At 34.6% G+C, this 25612-nt stretch overlaps 5 protein-coding genes across 5 annotated transcripts in view; 4 read left to right on the top strand and 1 right to left on the bottom strand.

The window, feature by feature from the left end:
- LOC107467837 (polyadenylate-binding protein 3) overlaps positions 1 to 3741 on the top strand; it is a 4209-nt gene extending 468 nt beyond the window's left edge. The window contains exons 2-7 of the mRNA XM_016087046.3: positions 399 to 1177; positions 1275 to 1352; positions 1447 to 1536; positions 1990 to 2289; positions 2385 to 2594; positions 2950 to 3741. Of these exons, the coding sequence (XP_015942532.1) occupies positions 410 to 1177; positions 1275 to 1352; positions 1447 to 1536; positions 1990 to 2289; positions 2385 to 2594; positions 2950 to 3174 (1671 nt within the window). The 5' untranslated portion in view covers positions 399 to 409 and the 3' untranslated portion in view covers positions 3175 to 3741. The remainder of the gene's footprint in view (positions 1 to 398; positions 1178 to 1274; positions 1353 to 1446; positions 1537 to 1989; positions 2290 to 2384; positions 2595 to 2949) is intronic.
- A 1850-nt stretch (positions 3742 to 5591) lies between these two features.
- Positions 5592 to 7890, top strand: LOC107467836 (pentatricopeptide repeat-containing protein At3g26540-like). The gene has a single exon (XM_016087045.3). It carries the CDS (start codon positions 5620 to 5622, stop codon positions 7711 to 7713), a length of 2094 nt encoding a protein of 697 aa, XP_015942531.1. The 5' UTR covers positions 5592 to 5619; the 3' UTR covers positions 7714 to 7890.
- A 3320-nt stretch (positions 7891 to 11210) lies between these two features.
- Positions 11211 to 13024, top strand: LOC107467839 (uncharacterized). Its single transcript, XM_016087047.3, has 3 exons — positions 11211 to 11581; positions 12182 to 12346; positions 12739 to 13024. The coding sequence occupies exons 1-3, from the start codon at positions 11282 to 11284 to the stop codon at positions 12835 to 12837; spliced, it is 564 nt and encodes a 187-aa protein (XP_015942533.1). The 5' UTR covers positions 11211 to 11281; the 3' UTR covers positions 12838 to 13024.
- A 4778-nt stretch (positions 13025 to 17802) lies between these two features.
- Positions 17803 to 18777, top strand: LOC107467763 (embryogenesis-like protein). Its single transcript, XM_016086940.3, has 2 exons — positions 17803 to 18266; positions 18365 to 18777. The coding sequence occupies exons 1-2, from the start codon at positions 17896 to 17898 to the stop codon at positions 18453 to 18455; spliced, it is 462 nt and encodes a 153-aa protein (XP_015942426.1). The 5' UTR covers positions 17803 to 17895; the 3' UTR covers positions 18456 to 18777.
- Positions 18778 to 21228: 2451 nt separating this feature from the next.
- On the bottom strand, positions 21229 to 25302 carry LOC107467892 (LRR receptor-like serine/threonine-protein kinase RGI5). Its single transcript, XM_052253816.1, has 2 exons — positions 22014 to 25302; positions 21229 to 21813 (listed from the first exon to the last, which is right to left on the bottom strand). Exons 1-2 carry the CDS (start codon positions 24859 to 24861, stop codon positions 21431 to 21433), a joined length of 3231 nt encoding a protein of 1076 aa, XP_052109776.1. The 5' UTR covers positions 24862 to 25302; the 3' UTR covers positions 21229 to 21430.
- Positions 25303 to 25612: the final 310 nt, after the last annotated feature.

Below are 25612 nucleotides of genomic sequence, written 5' to 3'. Positions count from 1 at the left end.
GACAGATGTTTGATTCATTTTTCTTGGTTTTACTTTAGTGCATATATGATCTTGATAACAAGATATTTTGTTGCACTGCATGTGTTTGAAGATTCATGTCATATCTGCAACCGAAACTGAATATGGAATGGACAAGTTTATTATAGTTTGAGAAGTGTTATACAGCACAAAATTGCCTGTACATAATGAAAGATTGTGACAAACTTCATTTACTCTTACTCCTTAATTTATAGTTATATTAATTAATTAATTACTTAATTAATGTTAGTACGAGTGAGATAACGATGGTTTATAGGTATATCTTCATTGAATAAAGAGAAGGTTCTATTTGCCATTTTGCTGTTATATGCGTGTATTATCCTCTAGTTGCTTCCCTGATTATGTTACCTATATTGTAGCTGCAAATGCCATGGAGCTTCTGAACTTTACTCATTTGAATGGGAAACCCATTCGAATTATGTTTTCCCAACGTGATCCTAGCATTCGGAAAAGTGGATTTGCCAATGTGTTCATCAAGAACCTTGATACGTCAATCGACAACAAGGCATTACATGACACATTTGCTACTTTTGGAACTGTGCTTTCTTGCAAGGTTGCCATTGATAGCAATGGAAATTCAAAAGGCTATGGTTTTGTACAATTTGAAAAGGAAGAAGCCGCTCAAAATGCCATCAAACAGTTGAATGGCATGCTGATAAATGATAAACAGGTTTTTGTGGGACTCTTTGTTCGACGCCAGGAAAGGGCTCAAACAAATGGATCACCAAAGTTCACTAATGTGTATGTGAAAAATTTGTCTGAAACACAAACTGATGACAACTTGAAGCAACTGTTTAGCCCATATGGTACAATAACAAGTGCAACAGTTATGAAAGATATGAATGGGAAGTCTAGATGTTTTGGTTTTGTTAATTTCCAGAGTCCGGATTCAGCGGCTGCTGCAGTTGAGAAGTTAAATGGAACTACGATCAATGATGACAAGGTTTTATACGTGGGGAGAGCTCAGAGGAAAGCTGAAAGAGAGGCAGAGTTGAAAGCCAAATTTGAGCAGGAAAGATTAAGCAGATATGAGAAGTTACAAGGTGCAAACTTGTACTTAAAAAATCTTGATGACAGCATCAACGATGAGAGGTTGAAGGATCTATTTTCTGAATTTGGAACAATAACATCTTGCAAGGTAAATTTCACTTTGTGAGTGTACATTGTACATCCAATTAGCCCCTGATACTGGTTCATTTTATTGTTGTTGACTTGTTGTTCTTCTTTTTCTTTAGGTGATGCTTGATCCACATGGGCATAGCAGGGGGTCTGGTTTTGTTGCATTTTCTACTCCTGAGGAAGCAAGTAAAGCTGTAAGTTATTAATTTGCTGCTTTAAAAAAAGGTGTGTGTGACTACTCTACCTCTTTATTATAGATGCTTGAAGTTTGAATTGTCTTTTGTTCAGTTGAATGAGATGAATGGGAAGTTGGTTGGGCGGAAGCCTCTGTATGTTGCTGTAGCCCAGCGCAAAGATGAGAGGAAAGCTCGTCTACAGGTGATGCTCTTCTTAATGTTCTAGGTCTCATATGATTCATTTCTAGACTACTTCCTTATGAATTAGTTGTAGGCTTGTAGCTTATACCTAAGTGGGAGTGGGAGTGGTTCAATTATAATATTGAATTTTTTTATGCTTTCTGATCTTTGCAATTAATCTTTATGGACCACTAATATGGTTTCGTCATTTCTATATTTTTTGGAAACATTTTTCTTTTGGTTTGCAATTTGCATTCATACAATTGAATTAGATATGAATTGTTTAAATTGTGTTGTTTTGCACTTTCTGTCCACATCCCATCATGGATAGAAGTCTTTCATGTTAGATTTGCCACCAAACAAAAGGAGATTCTTTTCTTTTTGCAGGCATAAAATATCATGGTTGTTTGAATGTGATTGGGAGTTCCTTTTTGTAAAATTAATGGGTAATTTAACAAATTAACATTCTTTGCAGGCACAGTTTGCTCAAATGCAGTCACCTGGTGGAATATCACCTTTGCCCTCAGGAATTCCTGGGTATCATCCAGGAGCACCAAGGCTTGCCCCTCAACAGCTGTATTTTGGTCAAGGAACACCTGGCTTCATGCCACCACAACCTGCTGGCTTTGGTTTCCAGCAGCAAATCTTGCCTGGAATGCGGCCTGGCGTTGCTCCAAATTTTGTTATGCCATACCACCTTCAGAGACAGGGTCAGCCTGGGCAGAGAATGGGCATTCGACGAGGGGGAAACCTCCAACAAGTGCAGCAGAACCAGGTAAATTCTACACATCTAAGCTTTGAGTGTCTTTATAAATAATCTTATCCATTATTATTTTTATCATTTGATCACACTTTAATTTTTGAAACCAGATGCTGCATCGCAACTCCAACCAAGGGTTTAGATATATGGGAAATGGCAGAAATGGTATGGATCCATCCGTTCCTCAAGGTCTAGTTGGTCCAATGATGCCCATGTCCTTTGATGGATCTGTATCTCCTATTGATAACCAGCGCCCTGGAACATTGTCTACCACCCTTGCCTCTGCTCTGGCTTCTGCAACCCCAGAAAATCAGCGAGTGGTATGTTTATAAGTTTATAGCTTTGCATGAAGGACCTGTTCATTTTCCTTATTGCAAATTAGAATTTTGGTATGCGAATAAGTTTATCCTACAGCATAGTCTTTCTTTTAAACTAGGAATATTATGTTCTCCTTTCGCTATCGTTAATAATGATCTGCATAAAATTTAAAATGAGTTCTAACAATACAAGGAATATAACCATTTTGCTAAGTCTGTATAGAGCTGAGATAAATGGAGTTGAAATAATGTAGTTGCGCAGATATTTTAATTTGTAATTACTTGTATTTGACTAAATTTATGACAATCATTTTTACGAGAAATATAATATTTGCCATATATTGGTTGGAAATAACAGATGCTGGGTGAACATCTGTATCCTCTTGTGGAGCGTCTTACTCCAACTCAACACACGGCAAAGGTGACGGGCATGTTGCTGGAAATGGACCAGTCAGAGGTAATCCATCTCATTGAGTCCCCTGAGGACCTAAAGATTAAGGTCTCCGAGGCAATGCAGGTCCTTCGCGAAGCTGCCACGGGTTCTGATGTTGGTGATCAGCTGGGCTCATTGTCATTGAATTAATGAATGAAGTCATCGTGGATACATTGCTCCATATCATATTTGAGCCACTCTTCTCTGGGGCTCAACGAGGCAACATTATTTTTGGGATCCTCTACTATTTTAATTTTATTTTTCTCCGGGAATGATCGTGAGTCAATTCTGAGGGATTCAAGGATTTATTTTTGTTAGTCTTTGGTAGCACTGTAGCAGTTTTACTTTAGCGTTTTCAGACTATCTTCATGATTTTGTTTTAGTTAGGATTGAGTTGCAGTAGAGGATCTAACTTATTGGCTTTTTGACAATAATTATTTCTTGAGACCTTATATTATTTTGGACTCGGATTTTGATATAGTCCGTTCTTGGTCTCTTTAATGTTGCGTCTTATTAAATTCTTTTGTTTGTGCATCTAATTTTGGTTCGGGGCTGTGAGCACTAGTCGCGCACAGCATTCCTGAATATGTTCTACTATTTAATTCAATATACTACTATAAATGATAGTTCATGTGGAAGTACATTACTAATTTACTATTATGTCAAGTATAATTATTTCTTGAAATAAAAGAAAAGTCGGAGCATTTGGTTGATTAATTTATATATGCAATAAGCTTGAACTTTTGTTGTTTTATCGAGTGTTGCTGAATATGATGGTTATTACTTCATTGGTTTATGGAAGGTACGCCTGCAAATTATTGACCTTTGACCTCTTATGGTTCAATCATCACATTCGATCAAAATCTAAAACATGACTGGGTTCTCACATTTTTTTTTTTGATCAAGTGGATTGGACAACTCGCAATCCTAGCATCACAACACACTCACACTACACACTCACCCACACAACATTTAAGGGTTCATATTTAACACTTGATGCATTCACCAAGGTTTGAATTCTCACTTAAATGTGGGTGATATTCAGGATAAAAGTTATTTGGACTTTCAGTATGGTATTAAAATTAATCTCACCACATCTAAACAATCAACAATTTTTTTCAGTTGTATGTTAAATGGTTGGATCTAGAGTTTCATAATTATTTTTTATATGCTTTGCATTCCAATCATTTAGCAATGCTCATTCTAAAATTCATTCACCTGGATACTTGCCGTGTAACAATACATAATAACATGAATTATGCATGGCTATTAAAACAAAAACGTTTAATATAATTATCAACAGCAAATGTGGTGTTTTTTTGTTTGTTTGCTAACGTGTTAGTATTTTCTTTCTTATTATATTACCGAAAGAAAAAACCCAACAACAGAGTACAATCTCAATATTTTTTCAGTTTTCTGACCGATAAATCCTAGTTTATTTGCACGTCATTGTAGCCTACACATCCTCCAAATAAACAATAATCGTGTTTATTCTGGTTTTTGGTTTGTTCCAAAATGTTCAATTTTTTCTCTCAAAAAAGAAAATAAATAAGTAAAATAATAAGCAAATGAAAAATGCATAATATTTGTGCATTTATAACCTCCTTCTTTTCATCTGACAAAATTAAAAAAAAATCCAGATTGGGTGATCTTAGCAGAGTTGATGGACTGGAGCTGTAACATCCTGTCAACTGAAGGCTCTGCCTCTTTCTTCAGTTGTTGCTTCTTCCATTGTCTAGTTCAGTTTTGTGATATGAATTCCTCAGCAAGATTTCGAAGTGAGGTTTTTCTTGTTCTAAGTTATAATTCATTATTGTATGGACATTGTGTAGAGAAGAGTAAAAACTATAGTCTCTAGCAACAAATTGAATGAGAAGAACAGCATCAAGTCTGAGAAAGAATTATGTTCACTCTTTAGTACTTTATATATGCATGTGTCTCCTTTAACTCATACAATCACAATTCACAACAAACCATAACATACTAAACAAAATGTAATCAATGAATTTCCTTTTATGATCAAATGACAAATCTGATGGACATGAAGAGTTAGTACACTCTGTTACTCAAAGTGTTAGTTATTTATGATGTTACAATTTACAAAATTCCTAATAACCTCTCACTCTAAAAAAAAAACAATATGATGGACATAACATGACCATGCAAGAGTGTAATAAAGGAAAAACTAGAAAATGTTGGGAGGAAACAAAACTATGTGATTTAATACAACATTGTCACATACTCACATTTAATCGAAAAGAAGACATATCTTAAGTAGACTGTTACCTAGATCATTTCTCAATAGCAATAATATAAACTTAATTGTAATTAATTTTATAGTAGAAATATACATAAAATGTAATCACCTGACAAATATTTTTTTAGGTTTTTTTTTAAACTTTTTAAAGTAAAAACCTAAAAAATATTTGTTAAGTGATTATACCTGATGTATTTTTGATTGACTCTTACAAAAATTAATTAGAATTAAACTTATATTATTGCTAATAAAAAATGACCTAGGTAACATAGATAGATTAGCTTGAAAGCAACACATAAGCCGAACCAAGTCCTGTGGTCTTTCCATTGTGCCCTTACATGGGTGTAAGTGCCGCTTCCATACTCAACCACCTCCTCCAAGCAAAGAACCTCAAGCCTCAACCACGCTCCACCGCAACCAACACCACCAAGGCGGCCATCACAACCATCCTCTCCCACGTCAACGCCGGTCACATCTGTAAAGCCGCCTCCGTCCTCTTCGCATTCCCGGCGCCCTTCCCATACTCCCTCTACGCCCATCTCTTCCAACACTGCACCTCCCCACGCGCAGTCGTTGGCCTCCGCAAGGCCGAGTCCCACCTCCTCACCTTCTCCCCCACCCCACCCATCTTCCTTCTCAACCGCGCAATTGAGGCTTATGGAAGATGTGACTCTCTTCGGGATGCACGTGAATTGTTCGATGAAATGCCGCAGCCAGACGGTGGCTCTTGGAATGCGCTCATCAACGCTTATTCCCAGAGAGGTTTCTCGGATGAGGTTTTCAAGCTGTTTTTGAAGATGAATAGGTGCGGTGTTTATCCCAATCAGATAACTTTGGCTGGTGTTCTTGGGTCGTGTGCTGTGGCTTCTGAGATTGTTTTGGCCAAGCAGGCTCATGGGATTGTTGTGAAATTTGGGTTTTGTCGCAATGTGATTCTCGGGAGTTCCCTTGTTAATATCTATGGAAAATGTGGGATCATGGTTGATGCTCGTAGAATGTTTCAAGAGATTCCAAGTCCCAATGCTGTCACTTGGAATATCATTGTGAGGAGGTATCTTGATGCCGGCGATGCGAGGGAGGCCATTGTCTTGTTTTCGCGGATGTTTTTGGTGAAGGTTCGACCATTGCATTTCACATTTTCAGCTGCTCTTGTTGCTTGTGCGAGTATCTCTCGGCTGGAAGAGGGGATGCAGATACATGGGGTGGTTGTGAAGTTAGGTCTTCACGAGGATAATGTTGTTTCAAGCTCACTTATTAACATGTATATGAAGTGTGGTAAGCTTGAGGATGGCCATGAGATTTTTGATCAGATTGGTTCCAAAGATTTGGTGTCTTGGACCTCGATTGTAAATGGATATGCAATGTGTGGGAAAACATGGGAAGCAAGAAAGATTTTTGATGAGATGCCAGAGCGAAATGTGATCTCATGGAATGCAATGTTGGCTGGGTATGCTAGATTTTGTGATTTGCACGAAGCGTTAGACTTTATATATCTGATGCTTGGTAAAATTAAAGATGTCGATCATGTAACACTTAGTCTGATGTTAAATGTCTCTGCAGGTCTTTCAGATCACGAGATGGGTAAACAAATACATGGTTATATATATCGACATGGTTTCCACTCAAACCTGAGTGCCGGCAATGCTCTTCTTGATATGTATGGTAAATGTGGGAACTTGAACAGTGCCACAGTTTGGTTTAACCAGATGAGTAATCGGCGTGACTGGGTTTCTTGGAATGCTTTGTTGGCTAGCTATGATAATCATCAGTTGAGTGAACAAGCACTAACAAAATTTTTGGAGATGCAGTGGGAGACAAAACCAACAAAGTATACCTTTGGAACCCTCTTGGCAGCATGTGCAAATAGTTTTTCTCTTAACTTTGGAAAACAGATTCATGGATTCATCATTAGACATGGATTTGAAATGGATATTATAATCAGAACTGCTTTGGTCCACATGTATTCTCGATGTCGATGCCTTGAGTATGCTATCGAGGTTCTCAAGGGAGCGATTTCCAGAGATGTAGTCATTTGGAATACCATGATTTTGGGATGTTGCCACAATGATAGGGGTAAAGAGGCACTTGAACTTTTTCAACTGATGGAAGCAGAAGGCATCAATCCAGACCAAGTGACGTTTCAGGGGATTCTGCTGGCTTGTGTTGAAGAAGGCTTTGTTGATGTAGGTACTGACTGCTTTAGATCAATGAGCAATGAATACTATGTCCTGCCCCGGCTGGAGCACTATGATTGCATGATTGAACTATATAGTCGACATGGGTATATGGATGAGCTAGAGAACTTTCTCAAAACAATGCCAATAGAGCCCACTCTTTCAATGTTGAGAAGGGCCTTTGAAGCATCTCAGAAAAATAGGTACTCAAGACTAGGAGAATGGATTACACATAAACTTAATGAATTTGAACACTAATTAATTTCAACCAACTGCATGTGTGAATTATAGCAGAGATTTTCAGATTCTAGCTTTGATTTGCCGCTTTGGCTCGGCTTATGTTTATAGTATCTGTTAACAGAATTGACGGCGGGGCAAAATTAAGACATTTTGAAACGCTAGGAACTTAAATTAGACGAAAACGTTGAGAACAAAAACGATACATATAAATAAATTTTAATTTTATCTTTCAATAATATCAATTTTTTACTATATATAGTATTCAATTATTTTTTAATCACATCTAAGTAAATTATACTTAATCACATTATTTTCATTCTAAATAAATTTATTTTTTTATAATTTTACACTTAAAGGAATACAATTTTTTTTATAAATAAATAAATTTTATACTTTTATTCTAAATAAATAATGTAATGTGATTAGAATGAAAGTGTAAAATTATATAAAAAAAATTATAAGTGTATAAATTTTACACTTTTATTCCAATCATATTATATTATTTATTTAAAATGAAAGTGTAAAATTTATTTATTTATAAAAAATTACATTATTTTAAAAGTAAAATTATAAAAAAATTAATTTATTTAAAATGAAAGTAATATAATTAATTGTAATTTACTTAAATGTGATAAAAAAAATAATTGAATACTATGTACAGTAAAAAATTGATACTATTGAAGGATAAAATTAACATTTATTTCTATGTATCATTTTTGTCCCCAACGTTTTCGTCTTATTTAAGTCCCTTAACGTTTCAAAATTGTCTCAATTTTGTCTCGCCGCCAATTCTGTTAATGGATCTCTAATGGCAGGACAATATTGAGTCAATTTTGAAATGTTAGGGACTTAAATAGGACGATTAAAACTTTAGTTAAACTTTAGAGACAACTTTAAGGATTGTCCCAAAATAAAAACGATACTTTACTTTTCTATTATATAAAAATTGGTTTAACTGTCTAAGAACACACGATTACACAAATTTCCGAAGAATCTTCTCCCATTGTTTTTTGGGATTTCTGTAGCTATTGGACTTCTTGGACTAAAATTCTTGCTATTTCTTGTGTCAATAACAAAAAAGTTTAGTTTTAAAAAATATATTTATTTTTTTTTAATTTATCAAAATTTCATATAAGTAATATATTCTAGATATCAATAGTAAACATTGTACTCTGTTAAAATTATTAATGAGTGATTTTTTATTTTACTTGAAATATATTATGTTGAAAAATAATTTTAAATAGAAAAAATTCTACTCTTTTTTTCTAAAAAATGTTAAAATAATATTTTTCTCTCCTCTATTTATAAAATGTATACTTTTCTCTCTAATAACTTTTAAAAACCTCTTCTTTAACCCATTTTAAATTTTGTGTTAACTATGTCAATTTTATCCATTTTTTTAAGAAAAAATAATTTTTTTTTACAAAAATACTCTTTAACAAAAATTTAATTTTTTGTAATTAAATTTTCTTTATCAAAATATTATTTAACAAATTATTTTCTTAGTGACTAAATTATATTTTTACCAAAATATCCTTCAAATTTTTTTTAAAAGATTAAGTTAGTTTTACTAAGATACCCTTCAATGAATGCATCCATGACCACATTGTTTTCGAATATGAGCTTAGACAGATAATTACTCTTTCTCAACTCTATCTTTAGGGCTCTAATATTTCGTAATTATATATACTGATTCTGTTTACATTACATGTCTCTCTCTTCCATGATTATTTTGTTGTTGGATATTGTTAGATTTTGCAGAACTGTGCAGAAACTTACCATGCATCAGTATCTTGAAGCCTGAACATTACTAGTGATTCTACACGTCATTAGCAATGGTTGTTGTAAGTGTTTTTCTTGAATTCTTTCAATTCCACTTGATTGATTAACAGAATGTGAAATAGTAGCAAATGAAAACTAAAAAAACTTATAATAATAAGGATTTGCTATGCATTTTGCATTGGTATCATAAAAGTATATATAGTTCTTTTTTCTTATGAATTGAATTGTACAATTTCATTTCATACATCATCAAAATCTAAATAACATTGTTTGTTGAATAACATCGTTTACTCTCTATCATATTTTAGCCACTCTTCTTTTGGGGCTCAACGAGGTAACATTATCTTTTAGGTCCTCTCCTATTTTAATTTTTTTTGGAGATGATCGTCAGTCAATTCTGAGGGATTCAAGGATTTATTTTTGTTAGTCTTTGTTAGCAGTTTTACTTTAGCGTTTTCAGACTAATTTCATGATTCTATTTTAGTTAGGATTGGATTGCAGCAGAGGGTCTAACTTATTAACTTTAGACCTTATATAATTTTGGACTCGAATTTTGATATACTTCGTTCTTATTGCGTCTTATTAAATTCTTTTGTTTGTGTGTCTGCTATTTAAATTCGGTATAGTACAACTATGGTTCATGTGGGCGCTGACATCACTGTTATGCCATGTATAATTATAACTAATTATAATCATCACTTGAGGAAAAAAAAATCCTCAGATTTGGTTGATTAATTCATTTATGCATTAAGCTTAAAGTTTTTCATAACTCCATTAGTTTATGAAAGGTACGCAAATCTCCTGCAAATTATTGATTACTTAAGGTTCAATCATCACATTCAATCAAAATCCAAAACATGATTCTCTCCTGTGTTCTCACTTGTATGTTGGTGAGTGTATCCTAAGAAAATAAATAACAATTTCAGAATAGATCTTGTTTATCATTATAGTACTCAAATTAATCTCGCCCGTTTTTTCAGTTGCATGTTAAATGGTGGGACCTAAAGTTTCATAATTGGTTTTTTAAGATGTTATTTATATATTAAAATTAGTTATTAAAATTAATCACTAATATATTTATATATATGCTTTGCATTCCTATCATTTAGTAATGTTCATTCTATAATTCATTCAATCACGAGGAAGCTTGCCGTGTAACAATATGATAATAACATGAATTATGCATGCCTATTAACAGCAAACATGTTGGTGTTTTCTTTCTTATCATATTCCCAAAAGAAAAACCCAAAAGAATACCGATAAATTCTAATAGTTATTTACCCGTTATTGTCGCGTACACAGCCTCCAAATAAACAATAATAGTGTAGACAGGACATAACAAAGCAGAATCGAAAATTACTTTCATACTAATTAATAATATTAGCAAGTACGAAATAATACAGGTGATAATTGTTTAAATGTCATGTCCCAAAATTCGTTCTTAGGGTAGGTTTCATGGTTGGTGTGAGCCAGAAGTGATGCTCATCCCAAATTTCCATGGTTATTGACACAAAAAAAATAAATAATATTAATTAAAGTCAATGCACAAAATAAAAAGTTCAGTATATATTATTATTTAAAAAAATATAAATAAATAATTTTAATTAATCAATTTTAAATAATTATTAATTAATAACAACTAATTAATATAAAATATAATTTAAAAATATTTGTGAGCTTGCTATTAGTTAAACATACCCATCAAGAATGTATTTATTTCTATTCCGGTAGTATCAAAGCAACAAATTTCAATCCTCTAAACCCTATTCTTTCTCTTTCTCTCTCTTTCTTCCACCCGAGTCTAATGGCTTTGCACTCCCACATAGAGAGAGTTCTATGGAGCGAGGAGCAAATCTCTTGCCGGGTCACCAACCTCGCCGCTCAAATCTCTGCCGACTTTCGTGCGGTTTCTCCGCCGCCGGTGGCCGTTGGCGTGGCCACCGGTGCTTTCCTCTTCCTCGCCGACCTGGTTCGAAGGATTGAGCTCCCCCTCGCCGTTGATTTCGTGAGAGCCGAATCCTACGGTGCAGGAATACAGTCTAACTGTGCGCCCACCATTTCTTTGGATTTGAAAGTTGATGTCAAAGGCCGCCACGTCATCTTGGTATCTCAGTTCCTTCTTCACTTAACCCTCTTATCTCTTTCTATATATACTTCACATTTGTGCATAGCTTTTCAATAGCACTATGATTATCAAGTAGCTATAAATACGTCAATATATAGTATGTAATTTCAATTCAAAGTTGATGTATTCTCTAATAAACTACAAAGATAAATTAAATTGAATTAAATTAAAGTTGCACCTTCAGTAAATATAATTAAGAAGAAATTTTACTTCAATGAAAATTCTGTTCCATAAAACGGTTTTAAGTTGTCACGTTCATTATTATGAACTAATTATTAACAATCTGGAGTATTTGTTGACTTCATTAAATAATTTTTTGTTTTGCTAACTTAAAAATAATTATAATACACAATTTTTTTTTAAACCGAAAATTCAACACAATAAGGTGAAGCAATTAGAGTACATAGAGTACATAGACTCACTAGTCAAACAAATACAAATTAATCTAGAGTGATCTTCGACATTGCCATAACAACTAAGGATCAAGATCAGTCCACCTTTTTATTTTATAGTTCTTAATAGACCTGTTCCATAGCAATGATATTTTTAATATGAATAATATTACTGATTAATTATTAGGTTGAAGACATCGTAGATACAGGACATACTTTATGTAGAGTTATTGAACACTTGAAATCAAAAGAAGCATCCTCTGTGTCCGTGTGCACTTTCCTTGATAAGCCAGCAAGGAGAAAAGTTAATGTTCAACTAGTGGGTGAAGGCAAATTCTACAGGGGATTTGAGGTAACAAAGGACTCTCTTGTTCTCGTATTAAATGATTGTCTGTGATTTTCATTTATAATTATGATAATGATCAATAAATCTGTGACTCAAAATTATGTATCCACAACCACATTGTTTCCAAATCTGAGCTGAGACGAATGATTACTCATTCTCAACCTTTTCCACATTGCTTTGAATATTTCATATTCCAAGATCTAGAGATTGAGCTATCTTTAATTTTTCAGCGATTCAATCAGTGAATGTTGATGATTGTAGATTACACTCTGGCATTTGAGTAACATGAAATGTTCTTATTTGATTACTAAGTACTAAGCAAGCTGCGTGAAATGTGAGTTACGTATATAGATAAACTAATTTTGTTTACATTACATGTTTCTCTCTCTTCTATGCAGTGTCCAGACTATTTTGTTGTTGGATACGGGATGGATTTTGCAGAACTGTACAGAAACTTACCATACATAGGTGTCTTGAAGCCTGAACATTACCAATGATTCTACACATTATTAGCCACAGTTTTCTAAGTGTTTTTCTTGAATTCTTTCAATTCTACTTGATTGGTGAACATAATGTGAAACAGAAGTAGATGGAAACTAGAATATTTTTTTTGTTATGCATTTTGAATTGTACGATTTCATTTCATACATCATCAAAATCTAAACAACATTGGTTGTTGAATAACATGGTTTACTGTAGCTAGATACTTACAGTAAAATATTAGGTACATACTAAGTTTGCAGCCTTGGAGCCTTGATGGTATTGGTAGTAATGACCCCAATCATAGTTGAGATAAAAACTATGATTTTTTACGCATTGGGGTCACCAGAGAGAATGACATGGTGTTAGTGATATTCACATTGCCAAATCCACCCATCCCCAAGACCTTCAACTTAATTGTTAATACTTTGCACCTTAGAGCCTTCATAGTTTCAAAATAACCAATATGTATTCATGTGAGTTAACCAACATTTGAAGCAAATCATCCTTTATATTGGAGCCTTGGAGGGAATAATATATACTTAGGTAGTCCAAAATGTGAAGTGATGTACATTCATACTCTATGCCTTACCCCAAATGAAAAGTAACTTCAAGATATGGCAAAGAAGATCACAACATTAACTTCCTCATAAATCTAAGATTTGATATGCATCATATCACAGATTTTATACAAATGGCCTCTCTATTTGGAAAGCTTTGAAGTCCTCTTAGGTGGCCCAATAGTTGCCAAGTGTACTTTTAATTACTAATTCAAATCGTTATTCATGAATCAAGTAATGTTTTATGGCTTTGTTATAATTGAATCAAGGCAATTCGCATTGTAGTTTCATCATTCATCTGCCACAAAATATTTTTTTTTTAATTAATTATCAATTTATGGTGAAAGAATCTGAATGTTAAAACAAAAATCATATTGAAATGCAAAAATAATAGATGTCAATGCGAAGTAAAATAGCTAGAGTTTAGAGAATAATTTCTGTTGGGAATTACCACTATTTGGTGTGAAAAAATTTCCAACAAAGGAGAAAAACAGACAATCAGCTAATTATATTAACATCCATGTTAAGAATAGTAACAAGTTTTTTGGAAGGGACAATCCAAGTAAATTTAGCACTAATTTTTCGAGCTTCATAGCTTGCTAGCCAACCCGCAGCCTTGTTAGATTCCCTTGACCCTTGAGATCCATTCAAAGTGCACACACCAAGAACAGATGAGAAGCTCCTGAATTTTGATAACAAGATCTAATCAGAGAATAACTCACATCTAAACACACTTTAGCAAGAAAGGGTCATAGGACAGTCCATAATCCATCCCCCATTTAAATATCTGAAAATACAACCAAATCAAGCTAAACTTTGATCAAGCACCACACTAAAAAATTTATTATTTACACACAAAAATAAACTTATTTGCAAATTTAAAATTCCACTACCAAAATATATAATTGATAATCATAATAAAATTTAATAATTTATTTTTCATGCTATAAGACTATAATAATAACATAAATAAAAAGTATTGATACCAGCTATTTCACTGAATTAATTCAATATACAAAAGAGTTTTTTTATAGGATTTTGTTATAAATCTTTATTTTTAAATAAAAGTTATTATAACTTTAATTTCAAAGATTTTTTTGGCATCTGGAGCAAGTTCGTTGCTCCCTCGGCGAGCCTTGTCATTTTCACAAGGTTCGCCGTCCCCTCGGCGAACTTTATGTAATGTGTAAAGTTATCGTACCTCTCAGCGAACTTTAAGTAGGCACTTCAATAAAATCCAACCGAGACTGATCGTTCACTAAAATCACTACTAGTATCTCATTCTTCTCCCTATATTCTCATCTTCTGTTTACTCTATACAATGTTTGGAATTTTATTGTTATCTATTCATTATAATGGTGAAATAATATATAATCAAGAGGGATCTATCGTGTTTAGTTCTGCTCAATTAGTATTTGTATACATACCACCTGAAGTCGAAAGTCTAACAGTAATGAAAATTTTGATAGTGCATGTCATTGGTCAGCAACACATGAAAAGAATGAAAAAATCTACTATAGATATATAATCGAAGTAGATAACATTTTATTTTACAAAAGGTATATTCGTACTATTCACATATTATAATTATTATTATTAATTTATTATTTTTTATTTGATGATGGTTTTGATAAGATTTTATATTTTTGTAAATTAGGTATCGGTTACGTGATGATGAAGACATACATCTTATTAGGATCTAGCACAACTGTTGGACAAATGTTCATCTATTGGAGTTATTTGTTTTTTTAGTCAACTTGGGTGGAGAAACTTTTGTGGATATTGTTGATGATATCCCCTTAAGTGGGACAATTAGAAAAAGAATTAGAAGGATGATTGTTGACCTAAATATGCCACCTGAAGGTAGTCAAGAGAGGTCAAATGTCGTAGATTTTAATGATGGTATGATGCAAGCTGAAGTTAAAAGTCATTAAGGTTCTGCTATTAAAGACCCGATGATGGATCGCTATCAAGTTAACCTTGATGATGGTGAAGATACTGAGGTTGAACCAACGAAAATTCCGGATGAGGAGGAGGAAGAGATAAACTACTTCAGTGAGATACAAATTACTTTGACACAGTTTGTTATTTTCTGACCATATGATTAGCTCGATCATTTTTTTACATTGAATCTCAAGGCAATGACCTCAAATTATTTATTTAGTCAAAGAGGCCCCTAGAATGATCCCACCTATGAGTTTGAGATTGGGCAATAGTATGAAAACAAGAAGGAAGTTATTACAACAGTCAAGATGCATAATATTAGGAAAGTTGTGGAGTATAAGATACTAGAGAGTGTCCATGAAGTATATTGTATATTGCACTCATTTGAGTGTGGTTGTCAATGGAACATACGCATATCTTATCGCGAAAGCAGGAAAAATGGGAGGTGAAGAAATACAGTGGTCCTCATACTTGTATACAAATATCAATGGGCCAAGACCATGGAAGATTTGTCTCGAAAGTGATTGATCAAAGCAAATCCAACCATCATCCTAAGGATTTTGCAAGGAAGTGAGGATAATCACTTTGGTTACAAGGCGTCGATAGAAAGGTTTGACTTGCAAAATAGAGAGTCATTGCGAGTATATATGGATATTGGGAGAAATCATACAACATGTTTCTTCGTTGGTTATTCGCAATGCAGATGTGATTACCTTGTAGATTCATTACATTGCCTTTGCTTATCTATGCTTAATTAATTCATGAGTTATATGTTATAACAAAAAGAGTTACCGCAGCAAGCACTCCTCCGTCAGGTGCTCCTCCAACTGCCACAAACAAAATCATGAAACCAAATGAGATTGACAGTCTACTTACTTTGTGACTGTCTATTATGGGGTCCGGAACAACACCTAGCAGCTGCTGACAGAGGTCCACAATAGAGCGTCCATCATAAAACTGCTTTCACCCATCAATGTAGTCGCTGACTGGATCTCCATCAATGTTGAGTTCTAACTGATACACCATGTCCTGCATGGTGATAGTCATCTTCCCACAAGACAGGTGAAAAGTATGAAACTCATGACGCCATCTCTCGATCAAAGCAGAGACTAATACCCAGTCATGGCCTCACTATAGTATATATGCCACATGCTCAAATCCTGCTTGTCTAAAGTATGTCCATATCTCTTTGGGAGAATGTTATAGTAAATTCTTTCTCATATGCAAGATCCAAGAACCCTACAAAACAAAAATCAACAAGTCTGACGAAACGGAAGTCACAAATAATAAGATAAATTTTAAATATATAAAAAAACATAAGTTATAAGATATACTAATCGGCTAAGTTGGCCAGCAATATGATCAATCCAATATATTTTGTAAAAGGTATCTTTGTAGGCTAACATATTTTACGCTATCAAATTGCTATATAATAGAATAAATTATTAGAATAAAATAATTTAAATTTCACTAATTTGTTATCAAACATATTCGAAATAATTATAAAATCCTAAATGATAATTTTACCCTAAATCATAATCATTTCAAATAAAGCAATAATCTAAATAAAATAATTTAAAATTAACTAACTTATTATCAAACACATTAGAAATAAATCTAAATACTTATAGACCATAATGAGTTAAAATGAAACAATAATCTAAATAACATTTTTCACTAACTAATTATATCATTTAATTATTAAACTAACATGAAAATTTAATCTAACTAAATAAACATGTTAAATTATAAAATGATACAATAATAAATTAAATTCAAAAGAAATAGAAGAATAAAATTACCTAAAATTGACAAATTAAAGATATAAAAGGATAAAAAAATAATCAAAATAAAAAATAAGATAAAAGAGGATGAGAGTGAATAATAAAAAAGTGAAAAGAGAAAACTTAGGAGAGGATTATGAATTTTTATATTTGGAGAATTGGAACTTTGGACCAACTTGCTTGAAGTTCATCGAAAAGTACAGTCGTCGAAGGAGACGACGAACCTTGTGAAAATAATAAGGTTCGCTTAGAAGAGCAATAAACTTGCTTTAGACGTCAAAATAAAAATTAGATATTTAAAATTAAAGTTATAATAATTTTATTTGAAAATAAAATTTTTTATTTTATTATAAAAAATCTATTTTTCATACGTAAAAATAATTATGTATTATCGTATTTAGTAAAAATAATTATTTTTTAAATTTAATATTAAAAAATTTATTAAATTTATTTATATTATTATATTAATACTATGTCATCAAAATTATATCCTTTAGAAAAATGTCAAAATGTTAGTAAGATGTATTGTATTTAACTAGTAGTTAATTAAAAATATTTAAAAAATATAAACTAAAATTATATTATTAAATTATTAGACTTAAAAAATTTAAGTTATGACTAAAAATATTAATAAAAAATAATAAATTCTGCTAGCTAATTCTCTTTAAAGATTTGGAAAATAAAATAAAAAAATTGTTGGGGAACTTTATTCCGGTGTGGGTGCTTCCGTCTTCCTTCAATAACCATCCGCTTCTGCAACTGCGAACGCACACAACACACCAAAAAAATGAATCAGCGACGCGCCACCATTTCACTCTTCAACTCCTTCCTCCGAATCAGATACCCTCTTCGTCCATCTACAACAACGCTTACTTCGCCACTTCCCTTCTTCATAACTAATTCAACCTCAAAGCCCCAATCTATCCGCACAATCGCACCTATGGTTTGGCAAAATCCTCGAAGTTACAGCGGTGGCAGTTGCAATGACTTGGATCACAACAAGGAGGTGGACGCCATCAATCTCAAGTTTGCGGAAGCCAGGGAAGAAATCGAGACGGCGTTGGAGTCCAAGGAAACCGTCTACTTCGATGAAGAAGCCGAGTGCGCACGCGCCGCCGTCAAAGAAGTCCTCGGAATGTTCGATGGCTTGTTGGCCAGGTTGTTATATTTAGTTATTTCAGTTATAAGTTAGTTATTATTTATTTAACGAGTTGTGCATAGAAGCAGGTTTTTATATTGTTCTTGTTTTGGTGCAGGTTGTCGGAGAAGGAGAAGGGGGCTCTGCAGAGGTCCATGGGTCTCAAGATTGAGCAACTGAAAGCAGAGCTGAAACAATTGGATGAGTAACATAGTAAGAGGTTTTCTTGTTCCTTTATGGGATGCTGCTACTAGTTAATACTTTGAGTTTTTGTGATCGGAATTCCAAAATTGTAGCTGAAGTAATGTTCCTTAGGGTGCTTCTTAGTATGATGTAGTTTTTGAATAAATTGATCAAAAGCCGGCTCCTCCACACGAGTTGTTTGTGAGGGGGATGATGGAGGTTCTTTGCATTTAAAGGACCATTGTTATTCTTTTTGAATATTAACATTGTATTTGCATCTGTACTTGTATTATTAGTATGATGATATGAGCTTCATTTAACATTATATATAAACTCAGTTTAGATGAACTTCTCTTTTCTCATAATTCAATTGAGTGAATGGGATTTTGGTTATAGTGATTGAACAGGTGGAAAAATTAGTTGATTGAGATGTTAACAGCACCATAGGAATGGCCAAAAACAGTAGAAGACAATGTTATTATGCTACTTATTGAAGTGATCATACTATCACATTCTTTATCTGTAAACATAAGTCACTTGCCGTTTAGATCCCTATAACCCTGTGTGACACTTGTTTTTCTGCATATTTTTTTATGCCTGGGATTAAAAACCAGATAATCTTCTTATAAATTATTGGAAATCAATATTTTGTCTCATTTAAATGTAAACTTTAGAATATTCTTTAAGAAACCTGTATATGTTTACTGCATTGTAGAGCCGAAAATTTGTTCAAGACTTCAATCCTCAATTCTTCGGTATTAACGCACCACTTGTAGCTGTTCAAGTTGTTGCTAGCTACTTGTGTATGTACTATATGGTTAACATACTATAATTATCCAAACTGTGGGTTGAACAAATGTGATATATGCATAATCTATGTAACCTGGAGTGTCCTAGATTCATTTATCAACAATAACACAAACATATCTCTACAATCCTAGTTGCATTGGCTTTAATCCAATTACTTAGTATATTAATAAAGAAGGAAAGTGTGACTTGTGCCACATTGCACTATGGTGTTGTGAATTTCATGTAGTACTGTTATGAGCATTTGAACTCAACCCCAGGCCTGTAAGTATTCAGCTAGAAATTACTTATAGCCTCCAATCCTATGCTTGTCAAACTTATAGGGCAGACTTATGAGTTACCGGCAACCTGCGAGTTTGCCAATAGCTTTTTGTCTCGTAGGTTATGTTTGTGAGTTGGGAGTTTTTAAGAGAAATCACACTTCAAAACCTGCAAAATAAAACTAAGACGTATTTAGGGTCCAATTATTTATCGTCCCCACCTCGTGTAGGCCCTTTGCATGCAGACTTGCCTTCTACTAAACTGGTGGTGGCTGACAATGCTTGCTGACAGTCTCTTCTTTTCGTTCTTATCATGTTCTTTCTGTTTCTGTAACAACACCCATGTCCCTTTTCTTGTTAAAACTAGATTCTGACAGAAGCTGTTAGATATTTATATCACAATGAAAATTCTCTAAGCAGCCTGGTGCACAAGTATTCCACGTTAACACAGGATCCGGGAAAGAGCCGCACCCAATGGATGCAATGTACACAGCCTGATAACTATATCAATGACTGTTTTCATGGCTTAAACCCGTGATCTTGAGCTCACACAGAGACAACTCAACCGTTGTTCCAAGGCTCCCCTTCATCACAATGAAAATTATTTCAGAATAATACATTAGGTGACAATGTTGAACCATTTGATCAAAGTGTAGAGCAAATATCGATAATATAAAAGTTAAGCTTAATGTTGAATCAAAATTTTTGTTCATGAAAGATCTGAGTATCTGAATTCTAGGTAAATTACAAGTTGCGTATTGTTTCTTCAGATAATGAAAGAAACATGCCAACTTGCCTCGTTTTGGTTTTTTGTTACTAATGTGTCAAAAATCGCTATCTTATAAACTGTTGGAGACAATAAATACAGGACAAGATATGATAATGGAAGCAAACTGGTGAACATGGCTATTCTGCCTTTTGACCAACATTGTCTTAAAAACCAAAACAAAGGAGGGGAGAAGGTTTTGGATTATGTGAACTGTGAAGTGGGAGACAAATCTAGTGTCAACTGAGGCATGTGGGAGAAGGGGAAGGAAGCATGGCTTGTCTCCTTACAAAAATGGAATTCTGGCCCCCACCAACCTTAGCCCTGAAATAACATGTATCATGTTCTTGTATGCTTTAATCATCATTACTTTCTTACTCCTTATCCTTGCATCATTGCCTACACTGTATACTTTCATTGCATTATTGAAAATTGAGTTTGCTCCATCAAATTAAAATACTTTGCATTAATTTTTTTTATTTTTATTTTTTTGAAGTAATAATCTCCTGAAACTATGGTTCTTATAATACATTTGAATAAAAACAGACGAAAGTTGATTCTGCATGAACGAAACATCAGTTATGCCTTATGGACCTTGTCCCCTCCTTTCTCTACCAGAAACAAACCACTAATTTAGTCTAAAGAAAAGTGTTTGTTGTGTTTTTGGGTCATAAAGAATTTTGTTTTTTCCCTTTCTAGCCGTCCAGCCCCACATACCTTTCGGCTCTCTTGTACCTTTCTTCTATGAAGAATATGGGAGGAAAAAAACAAGTTGTGGAAATTAATTATTTTCACAGAATCAGCAGAACTTGTGGTATTAATACTGGACCATTCAACCAGCAAAACGACACCTCTAGGTTCAACAATTCATTATGACATGCATATGATTTTGAAGATTGATGATATGAGAAATCATGGATATGCAGAATTAAAATGTGGCAAAACATAAGTTACTACAAACTGCTGCTACTACTACTATCACTGCTACACATACAGCAGATAAACTAATGATATCTATATATCTAAAAACTGTACAACAATAGCCGTTTTAAGTCACTACTCTCAAGTTCACATAATACATCATCTTGTTTTCATCTTGTGAGAGATGAGAATCAATCACTAGAGGATAAAAACCATGGCAAGTGAAAGAAAGGAAGAGGGAAAAAAATTAGCTTTGATTTGAAGGGTGCTTTATTAGAGGTTGAGAGGTTTTGCCCATCTCTTCAGGCTGGCTCTTCACCTCCATTAGCAATGCAACCACTTCCTTCATCGTGGGACGTTCTGATGGCGAAGAGTTCACGCAAAACATGGCAATTCCAAGTGTTTGGAGCATCTCTTGCACCATTTGATCTGGTAGACCTTGGAGTTTTGTGTCTAGTATTGACACAGCTGGTTCAAAGCTCCCCATTTTCCTCTTCACCCACTCAACTATGTGTTGTCCATCTCCGACATGGGATTCGACGGCACTGCGCCCGCTTAGTATCTCCAGCAGAACCACTCCGTAACTGTAGACGTCACTCTTCTCAGTTATGTTCATTGAGTAGCCATACTCTGCCATTGTGATTAATGTGAATGGAAGTTAGAATTTAAACCAGCAACAACAGATCAGAAAACTTATGTTACCAAATGTGTCTTAATACTAATACTTATAATCTCATATACTATTAACTTTAATAATCTGAGATAAATACTCTAATGCCATTTATTTTGTAAAAAGTAAGGTAAAAAACACTTGCCTGGGGCAATATAACCATAAGAACCAGCAACTCTAGACATTGCCTGATGATAACTTGGTGAATTCATCAGCTTTGCAAGACCAAAATCTGCGAGATATGCTTCGTATTTGGAATCTAGAAGTATGTTATTGCACTTGACATCTCTGTGAAGAATGGGAGGGACACAATCATGATGAAGGTAAGCAAGACCCTGAGCTGTTCCAACAGCAATCTTGTATCTGGTTTCCCAGTCTAAGTTCCTGTTCCCTTGCAAGAGCTGTCTCAGATTACCATTTGGGATGAAATTGTAGAGAAGAAGCTTGACACTCCTGTTAGAACAATAGCCCAGTAGCCTCACAATGTTTCTGTGCCGGATGTATCCGAGAATCTGAATCTCTACAGCGAAAGAGTCCAGTGTTTCATCTTCTTTGCTAGCTTTCCATAGCTTTTTCACTGCTATCAACTCCCCATTAGGCATCTCAGACTTGTAGACAACACCGGAGCAACCCTTCCCGATCACATTTTCATCCTTCAAGCAATCCAAGATGTTATCTATGGTGAAGTTTAGCTTTTGAAATGGGATAAAGGTCCAAGGATATGAGAAATCCTCAGCTCCTGATGTGGACGCCAATGCCCCCAAAGATTTTTCCACTGTATACCTGTTACTACGAGTTGCTATAATCCAGGATGCAACAGCAATTATCACAATTGAAGCTAGAATCACAGTTACGAAAGCTATGGTTTTCGCAGATTTTATACCATTTCTTTGAATCAGGCTTGAAGAACACGTATTGCCATCAATGGACTGGCATAGAAGGGGGTTCTGAAGGCATGAGTTAAAAGAAAGAGTTCTGAAGAATGGAGTTACTGGGATAGGACCTGAGAAATTGTTGTACGAGATATTGAGGGAAGTGAGACTGGTGAGAGAACCAAGAACCTTAATTCCTCCATAAAACATATTATGAGAAAGATCAAGTGATTGTAACTGTGTCAAAGCAGACATTGACTCTGGGATTTCTCCTGTGAATGAATTCGAGTTTAAGTCCAAACTAATGGTTAAGCTTGTAACATAACCAATCTCAGAAGGTATGTCACCAGAGAGATTGTTGTAACTCAAATCAAGAAGAGTTAGCTTCTGCAAATTCCTAATAGATTTTGGGATTGATCCTGTGAGTAAATTATTGTTGAGGATGAGCTTGTTCAAATAACTGAAGTTTCCAAAGCTCCAAGGAATTCCACCTGTCAAATGGTTTCGACTTAGATCAAGCTGCTCCAAGTTTGCAAGCTCCCCAATCTGAGACGGAATTTCGCCGGTTATGTGGTTGTTATGCACGTCTAAGAGCTCAAGAACTGTTATGTTGGCAATCTCTACTGGTAAGCTTCCAGAGAAATGATTCATGTACAAGTCAAGAAACACCAGGTTCTGTAATTGGCCTATTTCTTTAGGAATGTTCCCTAAAAGCTGGTTTTCTCCGAGCCGTAGTCTCACCAAAGATTCACAATCTGCAACACTTGATGGCAACTCTCCTGTCAAAGAATTTCCAAGAAGCAAAAGTTTACTCAGCTTCTTCAAGCTGAAAATCTCTTCCGGGATTGAACCTGTGAGCTTGTTCCTTGAAAGGTCAAGCGAAAAGAGTTCTGTGCAGTTCCCAAAAGAGGGTGGTATGGTTCCAGAAACTGAGTTACCCCACAAGAAAAAACTCTGCAAGAATTTCAACTTCCCAACTTGCCAAGGGATTGAACCTGATAACTGATTCTTGTCAAGCTGAACAGTAGCAAGGCTTGTGCAGTTTCCCAACTGCCATGGTATTTTCCCTGAGAGGGAATTATCTGATAAATGAAGCTGTTCCATAACCACAAGCTTCCCAAAATCCTCAGGTATTTCACCAGTGAGTTCATTGGAAGAGGCATCAAACACCACAAGTGATGAACAGTTAGAAATCTCAGCTGGTATTGACCCAGATAATGCATTCCCCCAAAGAAGCAAACTTGTGAGCTTTTGCAGCTTCCCCAACTGAGGAGGAATAGAACCAGTGAGCTTGTTCATGTGCAAATAAAGATTTCTCAACTCGGAACAGAGCCCGAGTTCCGGCGGTATTGAACCGGAAACATCAGTGTCATAAAGTGCTAGAGTTTGAAGATTGATCAAGTTCCCAAATGAAGAGGGAATGGAACCAGAAAGTCCAGTGGCAGCTGCACCAAATATGGTGAGGTTTGTGAGTAGTCCTAACTGTGATGGAATCTCTCCAGTGAGGTATGGATTTCCACCAATCCTAAACTGCTGTAGAGATTTCAATGATCCTAACTGTGATGGTATTGAACCGTTAAGGAGATTGTCTTGCAGGCACAGAACTTGGAGTGAGGTAAGGTCAGCAAGATGCTGAGGAATGGTTCCTGTGAGTTTGTTTGAGTTCAAGAAAAGGAACTGAAGTGAAGAGAGGTTTCCAAGTTCATTAGGAATGGAACCTGTTAGAGAGTTTGATGAGAGGTCAAGGAGTTGGAGATGGGAGAGTTGACCAAAAGAGGGAGGGATTTGGCCAGACACATTGGTGGAAGAGAGGTTGAGAAGTTGCAGCATTGACAAAGAAGAAAGCTGGGGAGGCAAATAGGTAAGGTTGAGGAAAGTGTCAGGGATAGAAAGGGAAATTACTCTGCTTTGTGGGGAGCATGTAACACCCTTCCATGAACATGGTGTTGAGCTTGAAGGGTTCCATGAAGAGAGAAGTGAGGAAGATGCTGATGATGATCTTTCAGATGCAGAAACAAGAGAAAGAAGTGCTTGTCCATCAGGTGAGAGACAAGTACTCATTTCCATCTTTGTTACTGTGAGACACAAGAAGAATAGCAGCAAAGTTGTAACACTGTTTGGAACAGTATGTTCCATTTGGATTTTGAAAAGGAAAGAAAAAGAAGAGAAAAATGAGTTGGTGGTGGATGAAGACTACTTAAGAACTCAACTGGGATATGTTGTAGCTATTGAAGATGGTGGCGGTTATGGAACTGAAACTGATGAAACTGATACAAGTCAATTTAGGAGACAAGATGCATGTGAAGATGATGCTTAAGTTTCACACAAACGTTTTCAAATGGAGCCATGTGAAAGTTTGAAACTGCTGCTTCTTCTTCTTCTTCTGATGCTGTTGCTGCTATATGCTAATGGTGGCATTCACAGCCATATAAGTTGTGGCACTTTTAGAGAATGCACCATTATTGGTTTCCATCGCGTGGAACTAACTGCATTTAGGTAATGAGTTCAGCTTTATGGTGGTGGTGGTGGTGGTAGTGGTGGTGGCTGATATTTCTTTTTTGGAGTTGAAAGTGCTTTGAAAAATTCCCAAGCTCTCAGTTATAATATCTTTGCAATTATACCAAGGTTTGTTTTTANTGTAATGTTATTTTCATAAGCAATATTTTCGCCCCCTTTAAATATAAGACGTCTAAAACAGACACCAAATTACAGTTGTAGATCAGTTTGTATGAAAAGGGGGCTCCATGAATAGGGACAATGTTGATGGTATGTGGGAGAATTTAATTTTGATACACTATTATTATAAAATTATTTTATATGTGTATTTAATTGTATAATGTTACATTAATAAAAATAATTATTTTTTATATTTACTACATGAATGATT

This window comes from Arachis duranensis, chromosome 9, assembly GCF_000817695.3.
Source record: "Arachis duranensis cultivar V14167 chromosome 9, aradu.V14167.gnm2.J7QH, whole genome shotgun sequence".
NCBI lineage: Eukaryota > Viridiplantae > Streptophyta > Magnoliopsida > Fabales > Fabaceae > Arachis > Arachis duranensis.
The sequence above is the reverse complement of the archived record's forward strand: the minus strand, read 5'-3'. Positions and strand labels throughout refer to the sequence as shown.